The sequence below is a fragment of the Stylophora pistillata genome, chromosome 5 (assembly GCF_964205215.1).
Source record: "Stylophora pistillata chromosome 5, jaStyPist1.2, whole genome shotgun sequence".
NCBI lineage: Eukaryota > Metazoa > Cnidaria > Anthozoa > Scleractinia > Pocilloporidae > Stylophora > Stylophora pistillata.
This window is the reverse complement of record NC_142523.1, coordinates 18,989,474-19,004,584: the sequence shown is the minus strand read 5'-3', so window position 1 is coordinate 19,004,584 and position 15,111 is coordinate 18,989,474. Positions and strand designations below refer to the sequence as shown.

General features: G+C 38.1%; 2 protein-coding genes across 7 annotated transcripts; both read left to right on the top strand.

Annotated features, from left to right (window-relative positions):
* Positions 1 to 651: 651 nt before the first annotated feature.
* LOC111339503 (heat shock 70 kDa protein 12A) lies at positions 652 to 7,078 on the top strand. 3 transcript variants are annotated; one of them, XR_016001862.1, is made up of 6 exons: positions 652 to 923; positions 2,318 to 2,670; positions 3,065 to 3,289; positions 4,183 to 4,366; positions 4,727 to 6,394; positions 6,560 to 7,078. XR_016001862.1 is itself a non-coding variant. In XM_088761494.1 (5 exons), the coding sequence occupies exons 1-5, from the start codon at positions 905 to 907 to the stop codon at positions 5,797 to 5,799; spliced, it is 1,827 nt and encodes a 608-aa protein (XP_088617620.1). In that variant the 5' UTR covers positions 652 to 904; the 3' UTR covers positions 5,800 to 7,078. The 3 variants fall into 3 exon arrangements, 2 of the variants coding, with proteins under 2 accessions (XP_088617620.1, XP_088617619.1); XM_088761494.1 differs by having other exon boundaries at positions 2,345 to 2,670; positions 4,727 to 7,078; XM_088761493.1 differs by having other exon boundaries at positions 4,727 to 7,078.
* A 2,426-nt stretch (positions 7,079 to 9,504) lies between these two features.
* On the top strand, positions 9,505 to 14,712 carry LOC111340221 (heat shock 70 kDa protein 12A). 4 transcript variants are annotated; one of them, XM_088760254.1, is made up of 6 exons: positions 9,505 to 9,658; positions 10,588 to 10,904; positions 11,659 to 11,883; positions 12,159 to 12,336; positions 12,851 to 13,400; positions 13,704 to 14,712. In XM_088760254.1, the coding sequence occupies exons 1-6, from the start codon at positions 9,652 to 9,654 to the stop codon at positions 14,230 to 14,232; spliced, it is 1,806 nt and encodes a 601-aa protein (XP_088616380.1). In that variant the 5' UTR covers positions 9,505 to 9,651; the 3' UTR covers positions 14,233 to 14,712. The 4 variants fall into 4 exon arrangements, with proteins under 4 accessions (XP_088616380.1, XP_088616384.1, XP_088616383.1 ...); XM_088760258.1 differs by having other exon boundaries at positions 9,529 to 9,658; positions 10,786 to 10,904; XM_088760257.1 differs by having other exon boundaries at positions 9,543 to 9,658; positions 10,664 to 10,904.
* Positions 14,713 to 15,111: the final 399 nt, after the last annotated feature.

Below are 15,111 nucleotides of genomic sequence, written 5' to 3'. Positions count from 1 at the left end.
AAATATGCCGACTAGGTGTATTGTATGAAGAATGTATGAAGCGTGATACCCTCTTGCAAATTTCGCACGTTGCTACATCCTTCTACAACACACTTAGTCGGCATATTTTCGGACAATTATCGACTACAACCTTCCCAAACAAGTAAAAATGTGTGAAATGCAGACTTTCGTGTTCTCGATTTGACGTCACATTACCCACTAGAGCCATTCCTCTTTAAACTCGGTCGTAGGGCAAGATGGCGGCCGTTTTCCGTATTTTGACTGGGCATAGAAAATTGAAGATTTGAGCAAATAAAAAAATTTTTGCGCAGAAATACTCAAAAAAAATAAGCTTATTTCGTTAAGCGAAAAAAATGTTTTGGGTGTAGGTGCACTTTAAACTAATCGGCTACTTCCGAGTTCTCACGGTTCAGAAGTCTGGTGCTGAAATAGCACTGTCATTTATTCATGCTTACTGAACCGTGAGAACTTGGAAATGGCCCAAGCTGCGGGAAGCATTTTTCAAGATTTCTGAGAAAAACCGGAAGTTTAATATACTTACTATTAGTTTTCTTGCCTTTTATTTATTTAATTTTTTTTTTTTTTTACGATTTAGTCAAACGATTCTTGAGCAGAGCATAACCTACATATTGTCGAAAGCTTAAAAAAGAAAACAAACCAATAGAAGATATGGTGAAAATATCATCTTTCTACACAATAATGATTTCAACAGCTTCTGTTGTCTCTGATCTAGAGTAATTGTTATCTCTGAGGCCATCATGACGTAATCTTTCCAAGAAAGGGACAAAACCCTGTAAGACATCAATATGTCCTTTCAGTTTCCTACCAGGCGATTATTTCACCGCTGATATTAGCGGTTTCGACCACAAATCTTCAAGCTCGATGAGCAAGAACTGTCTTCAAAATGCAAAGAATCTCTGAAGGTGAGCTGAAGATGACTAATAAACATTATTACAACAACAAACATATGAAACATATGTGTGAACTGCGGTTATGAGTGCTTTACTGCGAAGGATCGTTCTCATATACGTCTCATAACCGCAGTTCACACATATGTTTCATATGTTTGTTGTTGTTTGATTTATCATCTACGGGTTTATATCGAATTAATTTGATGGCCTGCTCCCAGTTGGCTTGTTAGCTCAATTGGTAGAGCGCTGCACTAGTATCGCAGAGGTCAGTGGTTCGAGTCCCGTACAGGCCTGAAATTTTTTTCAGGTCTGATTTTCACTATTGCTCAAAAAGTGCTTTACTGCGAAGGATCGTTCTCATATACGTCTCATAACCGCAGTTCACACATATGTTTCATATGTTTGTTGTTGTTTGATTTATCATCTACGGGTTTATATCGAATTAATTTGATGGCCTGCTCCCAGTTGGCTTGTTAGCTCAATTGGTAGAGCGCTGCACTAGTATCGCAGAGGTCAGTGGTTCGAGTCCCGTACAGGCCTGAAATTTTTTTTTCAGGTCTGATTTTCACTATTGCTCAAATAGTGCTTTACTGCGAAGGATCGTTCTCATATACGTCTCATAACCGCAGTTCACACATATGCTTCATATGTTTGTTGTTGTTTGATTTATCATCTACGGGTTTATATCGAATTAATTTGATGGCCTGCTCCCAGTTGGCTTGTTAGCTCAATTGGTAGAGCGCTGCACTAGTATCGCAGAGGTCAGTGGTTCGAGTCCCGTACAGGCCTGAAATTTTTTTCAGGTCTGATTTTCACTATTGCTTCAATAGTGCTTTACTGCGAAGGATCGTTCTCATATAAACATTATTACGATAAACACTTCACTTCTTCCGATGACATTGCTCATAAAATCGAAAACAGAATTGAAAGTCGATCATACAAACATTTCGAGTATTAAACGGACCATATCATATTTTTAAGTCGAAAATAAAAACACAGAAACTCGTCTCATTTATGATTAAACATAAAATCGAGTTATACTCGTGATGTTTCCGTGTAAACTTAGGCTTCACTTGGCATCCTCGAAAACTATGATATTAGGAAGTCGACAACTTTTCGGCACTCTCGGATTTCCTCTGCAATTTTCCAAAAGTTTTACCCAAATGTATATCCTTTATGACATATTTCAAGAGTTAGAAGCATTTTACTATTTATTTCAGAAAACGTAAAATCAACTTCTGAATGAAATTCTGTTTATTTATTACTGAATTTGTCGATACATGTACTGATTGCCACGTTTCATTACTCGGCATTTCTTTGAGTCAAAGTTTTAATTCATGTCGTCATCTGCCTCTCTCATCTATTTAAAATTTCTTTCTGAAGCATGTCTTTATTTAATTACTTAGTTACTGAATATAATCATCGTTCAACAGATGATCAAGAGGAAGGTGAACTTTTCCTCTCCTCTCACACAACATTCATCGCTGTTGTAGCAATTGACTTTGGCACAACATTTAGTGGGTTTGCATTTGCGTTCAACAACAAAGAGGGAGCGAAAAGCATTCACATGAATAAGGAATGGGGAACAGATCAAGGCTATTCCACTATGAAGACACCTACATGTTTGTTGCTCAATCCAGACAAGAGCTTCAATTCGTTTGGCTACGAAGCCAAAGATAAATTTGCTGATTTGGAGGAAGAGGAAGCTCGACAATATTATTACTTTGATAGCTTCAAAATGATTCTTCATAACAATGAGGTGAGAGAAAATTTCATTTCGTATTTCCAAACATATGAAGCTTTCTTATTTAAAAAGAATATTGGTAAAACTTTCAATGATTTTATGTTAATAAACAGTGGTCGGTTCTGGTACGAAAGAAAGAAGCTGTGTGATTCTGGTAAATGTTAGCAATTTGATAATTAGCTCAGAAGGTAATGAAGGTAAAGCCTTGCTATTAAATCAAAGCATTATGCAATCAGAAAGAATTTTTGGTTTTCCCTTGGATTTGGTGTTTTTGTAGTCGTAAGTTTCATACTTTTATAGAAATATTAATACACAGATATTACTCGTGTTGTCTAAGTGATGGATTCCGAACCGAATGAGAGTGAAGTGACTTAATAAACTTTCTTAAAAGTGGCTTTTCTTTTTACAGAGCTTGAATATAAACACCACTGTGGAGGCAGGAAATGGCAAACACACGAAGGCCTTGGATGTTTTTAAATATTCCATACATTATCTTTACACGCGGGCTCTAGAGGTGATTAAGGAGAGAACTGGAGACGAAGATTTTGGAGGAAATGATGTGCAGTGGGTCTTGACCGTCCCAGCAATATGGAGACCAGCGGCAAAACAATTCATGAGAGAGGCAGCTTATCAAGTGAGCTTTCATAAGAAATACACCTCAAACATCAACAAAATCATGCAGTGATTATTATTATTTAACAGTTTTTAAATCTCCAACGCGAAGCATGTGTATACAGTTGAACCTCGGTAACTCGAATTGCCGGCGGGAATTTAACTTCGAGTTATAGGGGTTTCCAACAAAAATACTAGAAACATTTGATTAGAGAGATTTTATGCTTTTAGCTGTTTTATTGTAAGACTTCTAGCAATGTAAGAGCATAAAAACGACAAAAAAAAACAAAAAACAAAACGATACAAAACAAAAGCATGAAATATAAAGTAGCTGCTCTTCCGTCAGAATGTTTAACGCTAAATCTCACTTTAACATTTGTTGAAAAATCTATTCATACAACAGATCGATTCCAGATTACTTTCAAAACTGTCTGTTTACGGAAATAGAAACGTCTGGTATCGACAAAGGTTAATTTGTCGTGATATTAAGTGAGATTAAATGTAATCATCCGGCGCAAAATGTTAGGGCTTATCAGTCCGCAAAAGTGAAGATCGACTTCGAGTTATCGAGGGTAAAATTGCAAAGAAAACTACCTGAAGGAAAGTAAAAAATCGCTGCGAGTTAGCGGGGTTTTGAGTTAATCGGGTTTCGAATTATAAGGGTTAAAAACTACGGTAAATATAAGAGGTAAATCCAAGGGAAATCAGTTTTGCTTTGAGGTGGCGGGGAATTCGAGTTACCGAGGGTTTGAGTTATCGGGGTCCAACTTAACAAGTATGCTTGGTTGCAGCTCGTTTTGCGAAATCGCATAAGCAGAACAAAGAAAAAGCGGGAGAGAATTTTTCTTTCTTATGGCAATTTTCGATTATATTAATTAACTAAGCTAACATTCAGTCTTTGTACTTCTATCTTAGGCAGGACTGGCGCATCCCTCGAACCCAGAGCAGATACTTATTGCGTTGGAGCCAGAAGCGGCCTCCATCTACTGTAGAGAGCAAAAGCTGAGAGAGTTTGTTGCCGAGAGTGGCAGCAACGATGCCTCAGTTGGGGACACCATCGCCCAACCAGAAACACAGTACGTGGTAATTGACATTGGAGGTAAATTCAATTTTTCCGAGGAAATTAAGTATATTTCACCGTCTGAGAAACAAAATGTTTTGCTGCATATTTGTAACTGTAAATGAATGCTTGCACTTGAAACTCTTAACTTCAAGACAGTTGACTGTGTGCGGTTAAATGCTTCCGTCGTTTGCGTTAGTTTTTACGTTTGTTTATTTGCCATCATGATCGGCACGGTAGATGGAAAGCGTAAATCTAGAACAGTTCCTGAGACAGAAATGGTCAACACACGTAAAGCTAGACACCTTAGTTTTAAGTAATCAGTTATCCTTGGTTTTCTTAAATTTTTTATCTGTTATAATATTATTTTAATATCTTTTAACTCTTGTTTCCATGTAGGCGGAACTCTCGATGTGACTGTTCATGAGCTTGTGGAAAACGGTGCCATCCGAGAGCTTTACAAAGCCACAGGTGGTACATTTGGAGGACAGAATGTCAACACACAGTTCAGGATCCTTCTTGAAACAATTTTCTCCAAATCCTTTATTGATAACTATGCCCGTCACAATCCGGTGGATTGGCTCTGTCTCATGAGTGATTTCGAAGTAAAGAAACGCGGGAAGCGCATCTGTGAAGGGGGGACAACAAGAATTCGGTTGCCGGGTAGTTTCATAAGTAAATTTCCCAGCCATAAAGGTTGGGATATTAACACAGCCATTCAGCAGCATTGCAGCCTGGACGAAATCAAAGTCCTTCGTAACGAGTACCTCTGCCTTGAACCAGAGGTTATGAGGCAGTTGTTCAACCCAGTCTTAGATGACATCATTTCCCACCTGTCTAACCTTCTCGCCAAACCACAGATGTCTAAGGTCAAGTTTGCATTCCTTGTGGGCGGTTTTTCTGACTCGGCTGTCTTACAGGAAGGAATAAAGGAGCACTTTGGCCGTGCTTACCGCATTTTAATACCACACTGCGCATCCCTCGCAGTTGTCAAAGGTGCAGTGATGTTTGGACAGAAACCTTACACTTTCGAGTCGAGGATAATAACAACGACCTATGGCATCCGTATACATAAGCTCTTCCTAGATGGGTTACATCCTGAATCGAAAAAGGAAATAATAGCTGGAATCCCACGTTGTAAAGATGTGTTCTTCAAGTTTGTCAAAGTCAATGAAGTAATAAAAGTTGGAGAAAAGCGTCGATTCACTGGTTTTGCGCCCTTAACAGGCGTAGAGAAACAAGTGAAGCTCGATTTCTACCAATCAGAATGTCCAGATGTAGAGTTTGTGACAGATCCTGAGGTGCACAAGGCCCCCGGTCGTGGATTAGTGATTGAAACACCGGAGGCATGGAAAACGAAAGACATTGAGATACATTTGCTCTTTGGTGGAACTGAGATAAAGGTCACGGCTGTTAATCGTACGAGCAACCGACAATCCACGGTTTATCTGGACTTTCTAGCCAGCAGTTAGTAAATTCAAGAACTTTGCAACTGTTTGAAAGTGGTAAACACTTGCACAAATTCGTGTCAGAGAGCGACTTCAGAAATGAAGTCTTTATGGCTTTATCGGTGGCAACAGTGGTCCCTCCAAACTACCTGAAAATTTCGCTCCGACGAAGGGCTAACGCTTGAAACGTCAGCTTTTGTAATCGTTACGGTGGCCAATTTACCATTTCAACTTTGTTGATATATCCAAATTATTTCGTTACTCCCAACGACGCAGCCCCAAACAGTTTCTTTCGAAACTATCAGCCTTTATTTACCTGAAAATTTGTCACTTTGCTAAAAAAATGGTTTCTTTCATAAACCAATAAAATTTTGCTAAAAAAATGGTTTCTTTCATAAACCAATAAAATTCTGTGACACTTAAAAAATATAATTTCTATTCATTTATCTGTTAACATGAAAACTAGTACTATTATTAAATGAAAGCAGCAACAAAGGCTTTTAAATAATTATTTTAGTGGATGTCGAGCTCGCGGAGTGTTTTTAAGGTATTTACGTCGGTATTTCTACAGTAAATAATGATCTTTAATTTTGTTCCTACTCTTCTTGATTTTTCCAAAGTTGTTTACTCAATTTTTGTATCAAACCGAAGGTCATAGACATTTAGCCCGTAGAAATAAATAGAAAATTAAGATGCTTGCTGACTGTAGTAGGAGCGAGTTATTTTTAATACTAAGTAAATAATGATCTTTAATTTTGTTCCTACTCTTCTTGATTTTTCAAAGTTGCTTACTCAATTTTTGTATCAAAACGAAGGCCATAGCTCAATTGATAGAGCGCTGGACTGGTGTGCGGGAGGTCGAGGGTTCGAGCCCCGGCCGGACCAACACTCAAGGTCTTAAAATAATTGAGAAGAATATGCTGCCTTTCTATAACATCAAGAAATGGTTTAGATATTCTAGTCTTCTCGGATAGGGATGAATAAATGGAGGTCCCGTCTCCTGCAGGGTTAGGGGTAGGAGACGTTAATTTCCCACGCACGAGATTACTGTGTGATGGATGTCCTCCCCTGGGGTGGGATGGGTGGGTGTTGTCTTGCGATTATATGAGCCTCTGGCTCGGGCAATATGGGCAACCATGCCCCACGCAAAGACATTAAACTTGATTAAAGGAATGGCTATAAGTTCGTGTAATTTGTAACAGCTAAATTTTCATGAAGCTTTCCACATAACGAACTTTGAGTCGACGAATAATGGAAGCCTCATGGCCACTAAAGAATAAAACCTATTCTACAAGTTTCTTCACTCTGTACTTTACCAATTATTTCTATTATTCATTTTGCACTTCCTTGTGACACTAAAATGATGCGCTACACCGCACTTCAGTTTCCAAGCATACATGAATGGGATTTTTTTAAGTTACGGAATCAATCGTGCAAGCGTGTTTCCTTCACCGTTCCCATTCTACTTCCCAAATGGCCAGATTCGAGCCCGCAATGCAGGTCACGCATGCTAAAAGTAGCCACCTTAACGCACGGTCGGACGGTATAGCCTGCCAAAATTTGATCGTACGACCAAATTTTTTCGAATTGATGTGTTACTGTTATTATTATTACTATTATTTTCAGACAAGAAGTATGCACTTCGCGCGCTGCGAGCTCCGCTATTACACCAAACTATATCTACCAAACCTACTACACTTGTATTATAGAATAAGGGCTGATTTTTTTTTAATGAGATAGTGTAGAGCCTTGTTCTATATTCGTGATGGCAATCATGAATCTATAGCCCCTTCTAGTTTCGTCCCTCACATTTTCTTTCTTGGCCCGCCATAAGCAGTGCATCTAAGTTGAAAAAGAGGTCGGGCTTATGTGTGGCAAACCTTGTCATAGGTCTTTAAAGTTGATCTTTATTCTTGAACTTGAACTTTATTTTTATTTAGACACGGTAGATCTATCAGATAAAATAATAATATTATTACAATCTATTATTACAATTACATTCTACTTTAATCTATGTTAACATTATCTAAAATTTAAAAGTGAAATAGAAAAAAATTAATAAATTCTGCTTTACATAGATGCCGTGTGGGTTTTGTCGATTCAGACGAAAAAATCGCGACAGCCATTTCGAAAAGATTGAAGTGATTTTGCTTGCCACAATTCAGGGGACAAGCTGTTCCAGATAACCGCACCGTTATAGTTAAAGCTATTTTTCAGGAAATTGGTGCGGGGCAATGGAACAGCTAGTTTGTTTTCAGAGTTCCTTAGATTATAAGGAGGATCATATTTAGTGAAAAGAGAAACAAGATAGTCAGGCGCAAGACCATGTATAGATTTATAGACCATGGTGGCCACTTGTATATGTCGCTGAGCATCTAACCGTCTCCAGATTAGTTTAGGGGAAATATCGTAAGTACCTATCCTTTGCCGCGATCCAATTAACATGATTTCAGTTTTAGATGAATTTAGAGTCAATTTGTTGGCAGTAAGCCCTGTATTAACATTGGATAGGACGTGATTCATAACATCATCGTTCATTTCTATGTTGTTACTGGCAAAGGTCAGGTGAGTATCGTCGGCATACATACGTGCAACTGAATTAGACAGGCAATTAGGAAGATCATTTATGTATAAAACAAAAAGCAAAAGTCCTAGAATTGTTCCTTGCGGAATTCCACAAGTGAGAACTTGACTAATTGAGAGCGAACTATTTACGAAACATTGTTGATTGCGATTATCAAGGTATGACCTAAACCATTCATAAGCGATACCGCGGATACCATATTCGAATAATTTGGACATAAGAATTGTATGGTCAACGGCATCAAAAGCCTTTTTTAGGTCGAAAAAAACAACTGCATTTATATTGCCTTTATCAATGTTGAAGGCCCAATTGTTTGTGGCCTCCAACAAGGCAGTAACAGTTGAATGGAGCGAACGAAAACCAGATTGATGGCTCGAAATCAAATTGTTTTCAGTGATATAACCGTAAACCTGGTCGTAAATGATACGTTCAAACACCTTAGCTACTATAAGGACGATAGAAATATCTCTGCGAAAAAGATACAAAGTACATTATTTCGATTAGTCACTATTAATAATAATAATAATAATTTGTATAGCGCAAATTCTATACAACGTTCAAATGCGCTTCACAATAAAACAACACAGTAATAATTAATTAATTAATTAATACAACTATTCATGAAAAAAAAAATAAATAAATACTAGAACTACATACAAATACTAATACTGCTATAATATTGTGTTCAGGCTAAGATAAAAATGCTAAACGAAAAAGGTGTGTTTTTAACTTTGACTTAAACGTGACAACATGACAACTCATATCTTCAAAACGAGAAAGAACCATTTTCAGCACACAAAATTTCAAATTGGGAATGGCATCGCGTTGTGAAGTACGAAGTTGCCGAAGTAGCAACCATCTGGCAAATTTTGAACTTTTCCCTTTTTTCAATTTTTGGTAAAAGTTCATTAAAAGAGTCCTTTAGCAAAAGTGAAATGAAACACGAATTTTGCAACTCTCAGTGGATTCTCGACATTTATGGTCAGTGGATCCTTGCACTGCTAATGTTATGGTTCCTTACAGAGATCCCTTTTTGCACTGCCTTCCTCACGAGGTAGATTGTCGGAAAACAGAAAGAAAGATTAATATATCATTTTTTACAGGATTACTTCCGGTAGAGTGCGACCGGAACCGGAAACAAGTTAAAATTCCTCTACGATAAATGGCATTCTAGGAAAAAGAGGAACTGAAAAATTCACGGTATCGCACAACAGCATTTTGTCTGGTGTTGTCGACGCGTACTATCCAATAAAGAGATCCTTCATCGTTTTAAGGAATCATTAGAAAGCAGTATGAGTGGTAGGTATTAAGATCGTTCTTTACTTAAGAAAATTATAAACATACATTTTTTTTTTCGAGCGAAACGAAGTAAATCTCATGTGATAGCATAGCATCCTGTTCATGTTGCAACAGAAGGCTTCAAAACTGGTTAACGAAGCAAAAACTTTATGGAATGACAGCCAGGTCTGATCTCTTCAAATACCATAAATTGTATCTCCTTCACTGATCAATTATTGTTTAGAAGAATCATCGACAAGGATGTATGAGCCACAGGAGTTTGACATGAGAACGAGAGAAACCTACCATTCCCGGAAGTGAATTACTTTCGGTTTCTGCAATCGAACGCCTCGATTGTTAATATAAGATCCTGCATAGTAACTGATCTCTTCACTTTTGAAGTTTGTTAAAGTAAATATGCTAATAGATAATATGTAAGATGATTGATGCACGGACTGGAAAGTAAGTAAAGAGGTTATTTTTTCATCAAACGAGCACAGAACCCTCACATGTATCTGCCTCTGCGACACCAAACGCATTAGGAATTGTATTGACAAAAAATAACCAGAACTAGGAGTTTTAATCAGTTTGAAGATCTGTATTTCCAAACCTCCATATTTCACTGAAAGGAAAGCTGAGGAGTATTCTCTTTTAAATAACCGGTTTTTTAAAATATATTTCATAATACACAGCTTCTACCCTCCGGCCGGAAACTGCATAATTATAATTATATCCTTCGGCATGATTTAATGACTAATGTTAATTTCTTTCGCGAATGTTCTTGTATCATTTTTTCGAATTCTCTTAGCAGCTGCACCTTTTATTTTCACTGAATAGAGGCGAAATAAAGCTATTTTATTCTCAGTGAGCCACTACTCACTAAAGTTCGTGCATGCCGGTCGCGTCTTCCAGTGTAGTTGTGATCAGGAAATATTCGATTTGCTCTTCAGCATCTGAAGGCTTGTTATTCTCTGCAAGTTCATCGTACATAGCCGTGGTTGCTATTGATTTTGGGACCACATACAGTGGCTTTGCTTTTGCTTTCAACTACAAGAAAGGAGAAGGAGGTATCCATATGAACAAAGCATGGGGACATGACCAGGGAGCTGCTACCCTTAAGACACCAACTTCTTTGCTTCTTCGCCCAGATGGCAAATTTGATTCATTTGGATACGAAGCGGAGGAAAAGTACGCCAACTTCTCTGATGGTGAAGATCGAGACTATTTATACTTCAAACATTTCAAAATGGCACTTCACAAGTCAGAGGTAAATGTTCATTTAATCTTCCTTTTTCCTCTCGGCAGCGTGCGGAGCGAAACTTTCACAGACAGTTTTCTGTCTTGCTTTTAAAAAGCAAGTTTATGAACAAAAAATTTGCGTCGTCTTCTTGTACATCAGCAAAAATGCCTCTCTCAAATAAAATGAACTTTCAAAATAAGATTCATCACACTGGACACATGCTTTTCAAACTGGAGATATCACTTTGCGAATATCCCTGAGTGACCCAATTTGACCTACTTTTTGGCAGGCAAATTCAGTCGACGAGAGACGCGTCCTTAAGGCCAATCGCACGCAAGCAAAAATACTCGATGAACTGTAACATACTTAATCCTAGTATTGACAGAATGAAAATCGGTGAACAGTCCAGTGCCTGTTTACGACATAGAGTATTTGAAGTCAACTCGAAGAAGCGACATAAAAAAATTCAATCTGATGACTGAGAGGGAGATTTGAGGGTAGAAAAATACCACGTCAAATCAATTAACTACCCCGCCTCAACGCCTTTCCCTTTCAGAAAGGATCTGGGGGTAATACAGGTGACATGCTAGCCATCAGAAGAGCAAAACGGCTAATTTAAAACTCATTGATAGGCTCCCTTGTTATAATACAAACGCTGGGTCCTCGAGACTAAGCTAAATAGTATGCTAAATTTAGGTTTTGGTTGAAGGTTTCCACTGAAATTAATCCTCATCAGAAGTATTCGACATAATCTTTGTACAATTGTCTTCTCCTATCACAGACACTAGACAGAAATACCAAGCTGACGGCTCGAAATGGAAAAACAGTAGATGCTTTGGTTGTTTTTGCCCACTCAATGAGGTTTCTCAAAGATCGAGCTATCGAAATTATCCGCGAGAGAACTGGAGACGAAAAGTATACTGAAAAGGACATTCGATGGGTCATAACAGTACCTGCCATTTGGAGACCCGCCGCTAAGCAATTCATGAGAGAAGCTGCATATAAGGTAATTATAGATAAGTTATTATCTATAATATTGTTATAAGGTAATTATAGATGAGTGAAAGAGGTGAAAAGAAAATGCGCGATGAGGAAGAAAGAGGGTACTCTGCAGTAGTCCATTAATGAACATCAGCGCAATATTAGAAATGCAACAAGTTTTGGTTTTTTTTAACCCCTTGGAAGTGTTCCCAAACAAGAAAAATCAAGGTCAAGATTAAAGTGTTTATTGAAATTTGTTTCCTTCTGTAACTTTTCTTTCTTTTGCCTCTGTTTTGGAAGGCGGAGATGGCATTGAATGATAACCCCGAACAGCTGCTTATTGCTTTGGAACCAGAAGCAGCCTCTATGTACTGCAGAGAAATGAAGATGAGAGAATTCACGAATGAGAAAGGAGATGCCAGTGTGTCTGACGTCTTTGCTCGGCCTGAGTCAAAATACCTTGTTGTTGATATCGGAGGCAAGATTAAATATTCAAACTAATGGACCATTCTGTGGAAATCACGCCAGAAAAAATTAAAAAAAAAAAACTTGGTATTCTTCAGTGAAAAAAAATTTTCCTCTCTTTATCATTTAAAAGTTTATTTGTTCGTAGAGACATCGGGTTGTTTTAGCGATGTTTGGTAAATTCTCTTAAAAAAAAGATCGGACTTTCAAGTTGCAAATCACTCGGTTTATTGTAAAACTATTAGTTCACATCGATTTCCCATGAAACCTCGAAGATTTACAAAACTTGGCTTAATGAAACCAGTGGTGAGGCGTTTTCATTTACATAATTTTGTTTAACCAGTGGGACATTGTCTCAGTGGCGGAAAAGGACCTAAACTTATGTTAACCGTCTTTCTGAAATTAAGTCAAACAAAAACGGCACTGAGCTCGTAGTGCGCTTTATGTTTAACTTAAACAATATGAAATAAAAGTAGGTGCTGAGGCTGTAGTTTAACTGTTTTTACATCTCTTCTACTTTAATAAAGGCGGGACTCTCGATGTCACAGCTCACGAAATCTTAACAAATGGAAACATCAAAGAAATCCATCAAGTGACCGGTGGACCTTATGGTGGAACTAAAGTTGACGAGGAGTTCGTCTCCCTGCTTGAGAGGTTTTTCGGAACTTCTCAAGTAAAAAACTTCCGTGACAACCACCCAGCAGAATGGCTTGAGATGATGAATGAATTTGAGATGAAGAAGCGAGGGCGCCGAGCTTACCAGGGCGAAACAACTAGAATTCGCCTTCCCAGAACCTTTACAGCGCTGGTTTCAGAACAAGGTGGGCCTGATCTGGCAAGACGATTTGCAAGTTCCTGTAGAGTTGACGATGTCCAATTCGTCCGAAATGAGTACTTCTGTATAGGACCAGCGGCCATGAAAAAGTTGTTTGAACCCGTTCTGAATGGAATAGTGAAGCACCTGAGCAACCTCCTTAAGCATCGTATGCTCCGTGAGCTGCAATTTTTTTTCCTTGTTGGAGGTTTTGCTGAGTCAGCAATACTTCAGGATGCAATCAAGCAGAACTTTAGCCGGAGGTAGGGCAAATTTGATGTTAACGTTCAAACGGGTTAAAGGTTTGGTCTGAAGAACCTTAACCTAGTTGTAGGTCGTGATAATTCGCACCAAACGCACTGAGATTTGTTTACAAGTCCCAATTCCTTCAGTGCGAAGGGTCATGGTCAAAGTACTTGGATGCAAGCTATTCTGAAATTCACTAATTCAAAAGGGTAATTTTGGAACCAAAGGAGATACTTGTCATGCCTGGAATGCAATTAACCTCTCATGTGAAACACGACAAGTGAAAAGATTGTCATCTTTGATATTTCCTCTATTCACAGATGCAGAATTTTAGTTCCAAGCAACGCCAGCATTGCAATTGTCCAAGGTGCGGTGATGTTTGGGCAAACACCTGACACTTTCGACTCCAGAATAATGTCTACGACTTATGGCTTCGATACGTACCTCCCGTTTGATCCCAGTCTTCACCCAATTGACAAGCGACACTTCGTTGACGGCGTAGCCTACTGTAGGAATTGCTTTATGGTTCTTGTTAAAGAGAATGACATTGTAAGGACAGGTGAGAAGAAAATCTTCGCTAACTACAGGCCTTTAGAGGGAAGTCAAACAGCAGTCAGGTTCAGTTTTTTTACCTCGACCGATCCTGACGCCAAATATTCAACAGACGCTGCAGTTAGCAACTCCATAGGAGAGGTTATCGTTAAATCACCTGACGTTACTAAAGGAACAAACCGAATGATTGATTTGGCGATAGAGTTCGGTGGAACTGAGATTAAAGCCACTGCAATAGACAACAGCAGTGGGAACACTGCCACGGCATATCTTGACTTCCTATGCAATAAGGATTAAAGATCAATGAAAATCGATTGAAAACTGAGATATGAAGTCCACGATTGAATATATGTGATGAACCTGACTGCGGTTAAGAGACAATAACTACATTTGTAGAACTACGTTTGTAGAACATATACATTAACTACATTTGTAGAACAATAACTACATTTGTAGATCATGTAGAACAGATTAATCCCTGAAAATAGTTGTAAATATCCGCTTTAGTCTCCGGGTGTAAGGAGACCATCATGAATAACTCCCTGTGAAAGCCAAACGTGACATAATAAGGCATATTTGAACTTCACTTTATAACTGAAACTCCAGATTGCTACAAAGCTGGGGCAGAGACAAGATATCCACCGAAGAACAAATTTTAAATTTATTTCTTAGCATTAATAAGGTAAGTTCACCAAATCGAGCCCAAAGAACTACAGTTAAGTACAATTTTGAAACAGTCTTGTAACAAAGTGTGAAATTAAAAAATTGTGTGTTGCATTTCTTTTGAATAATGTTTTACTAGCCACTTACAAGAGGCCTCAACAGTCAAAAAAGAAACACCTTTTGTGAAGAAATCGAGCCTACATTTAACTGAAATAATAGAAAAATTGTTCTATCATTATCAAGTACAAGACACTCCAGAATATTTTATTATAAAAGAACTTTAATCAGTCTGCTCTGAAAAAAGTCAAAGATATGGCACTTGTAATTTGTGGATACCAGAGAGACCAGTAATTAGTAAAAAAGTTCAACAACTTGCTAGCTGAAATTCCTCCCGAGAATGCAGAACTACATTCAAATACTAAAAACTCGAACTAACCACTCAAAGAACCAGAAATAAGGGTCCATACACGTTTACGCTGGGGACTAGGTTATTTTCAAAACCAATAGAAATAT

Coding starts and splice junctions, on each gene's coding strand:
- LOC111340221 (XM_088760254.1), top strand. Junction 10,905..11,658: donor TGGCACTTCACAAGTCAGAG/GTAAATGTTCAT, acceptor CTCCTATCACAG/ACACTAGACAGAAATACCAA. Junction 13,401..13,703: donor AAGCAGAACTTTAGCCGGAG/GTAGGGCAAATT, acceptor CTCTATTCACAG/ATGCAGAATTTTAGTTCCAA.
- LOC111339503 (XM_088761493.1), top strand. Junction 3,290..4,182: donor TGAGAGAGGCAGCTTATCAA/GTGAGCTTTCAT, acceptor CTTCTATCTTAG/GCAGGACTGGCGCATCCCTC. Junction 4,367..4,726: donor CGTGGTAATTGACATTGGAG/GTAAATTCAATT, acceptor GTTTCCATGTAG/GCGGAACTCTCGATGTGACT.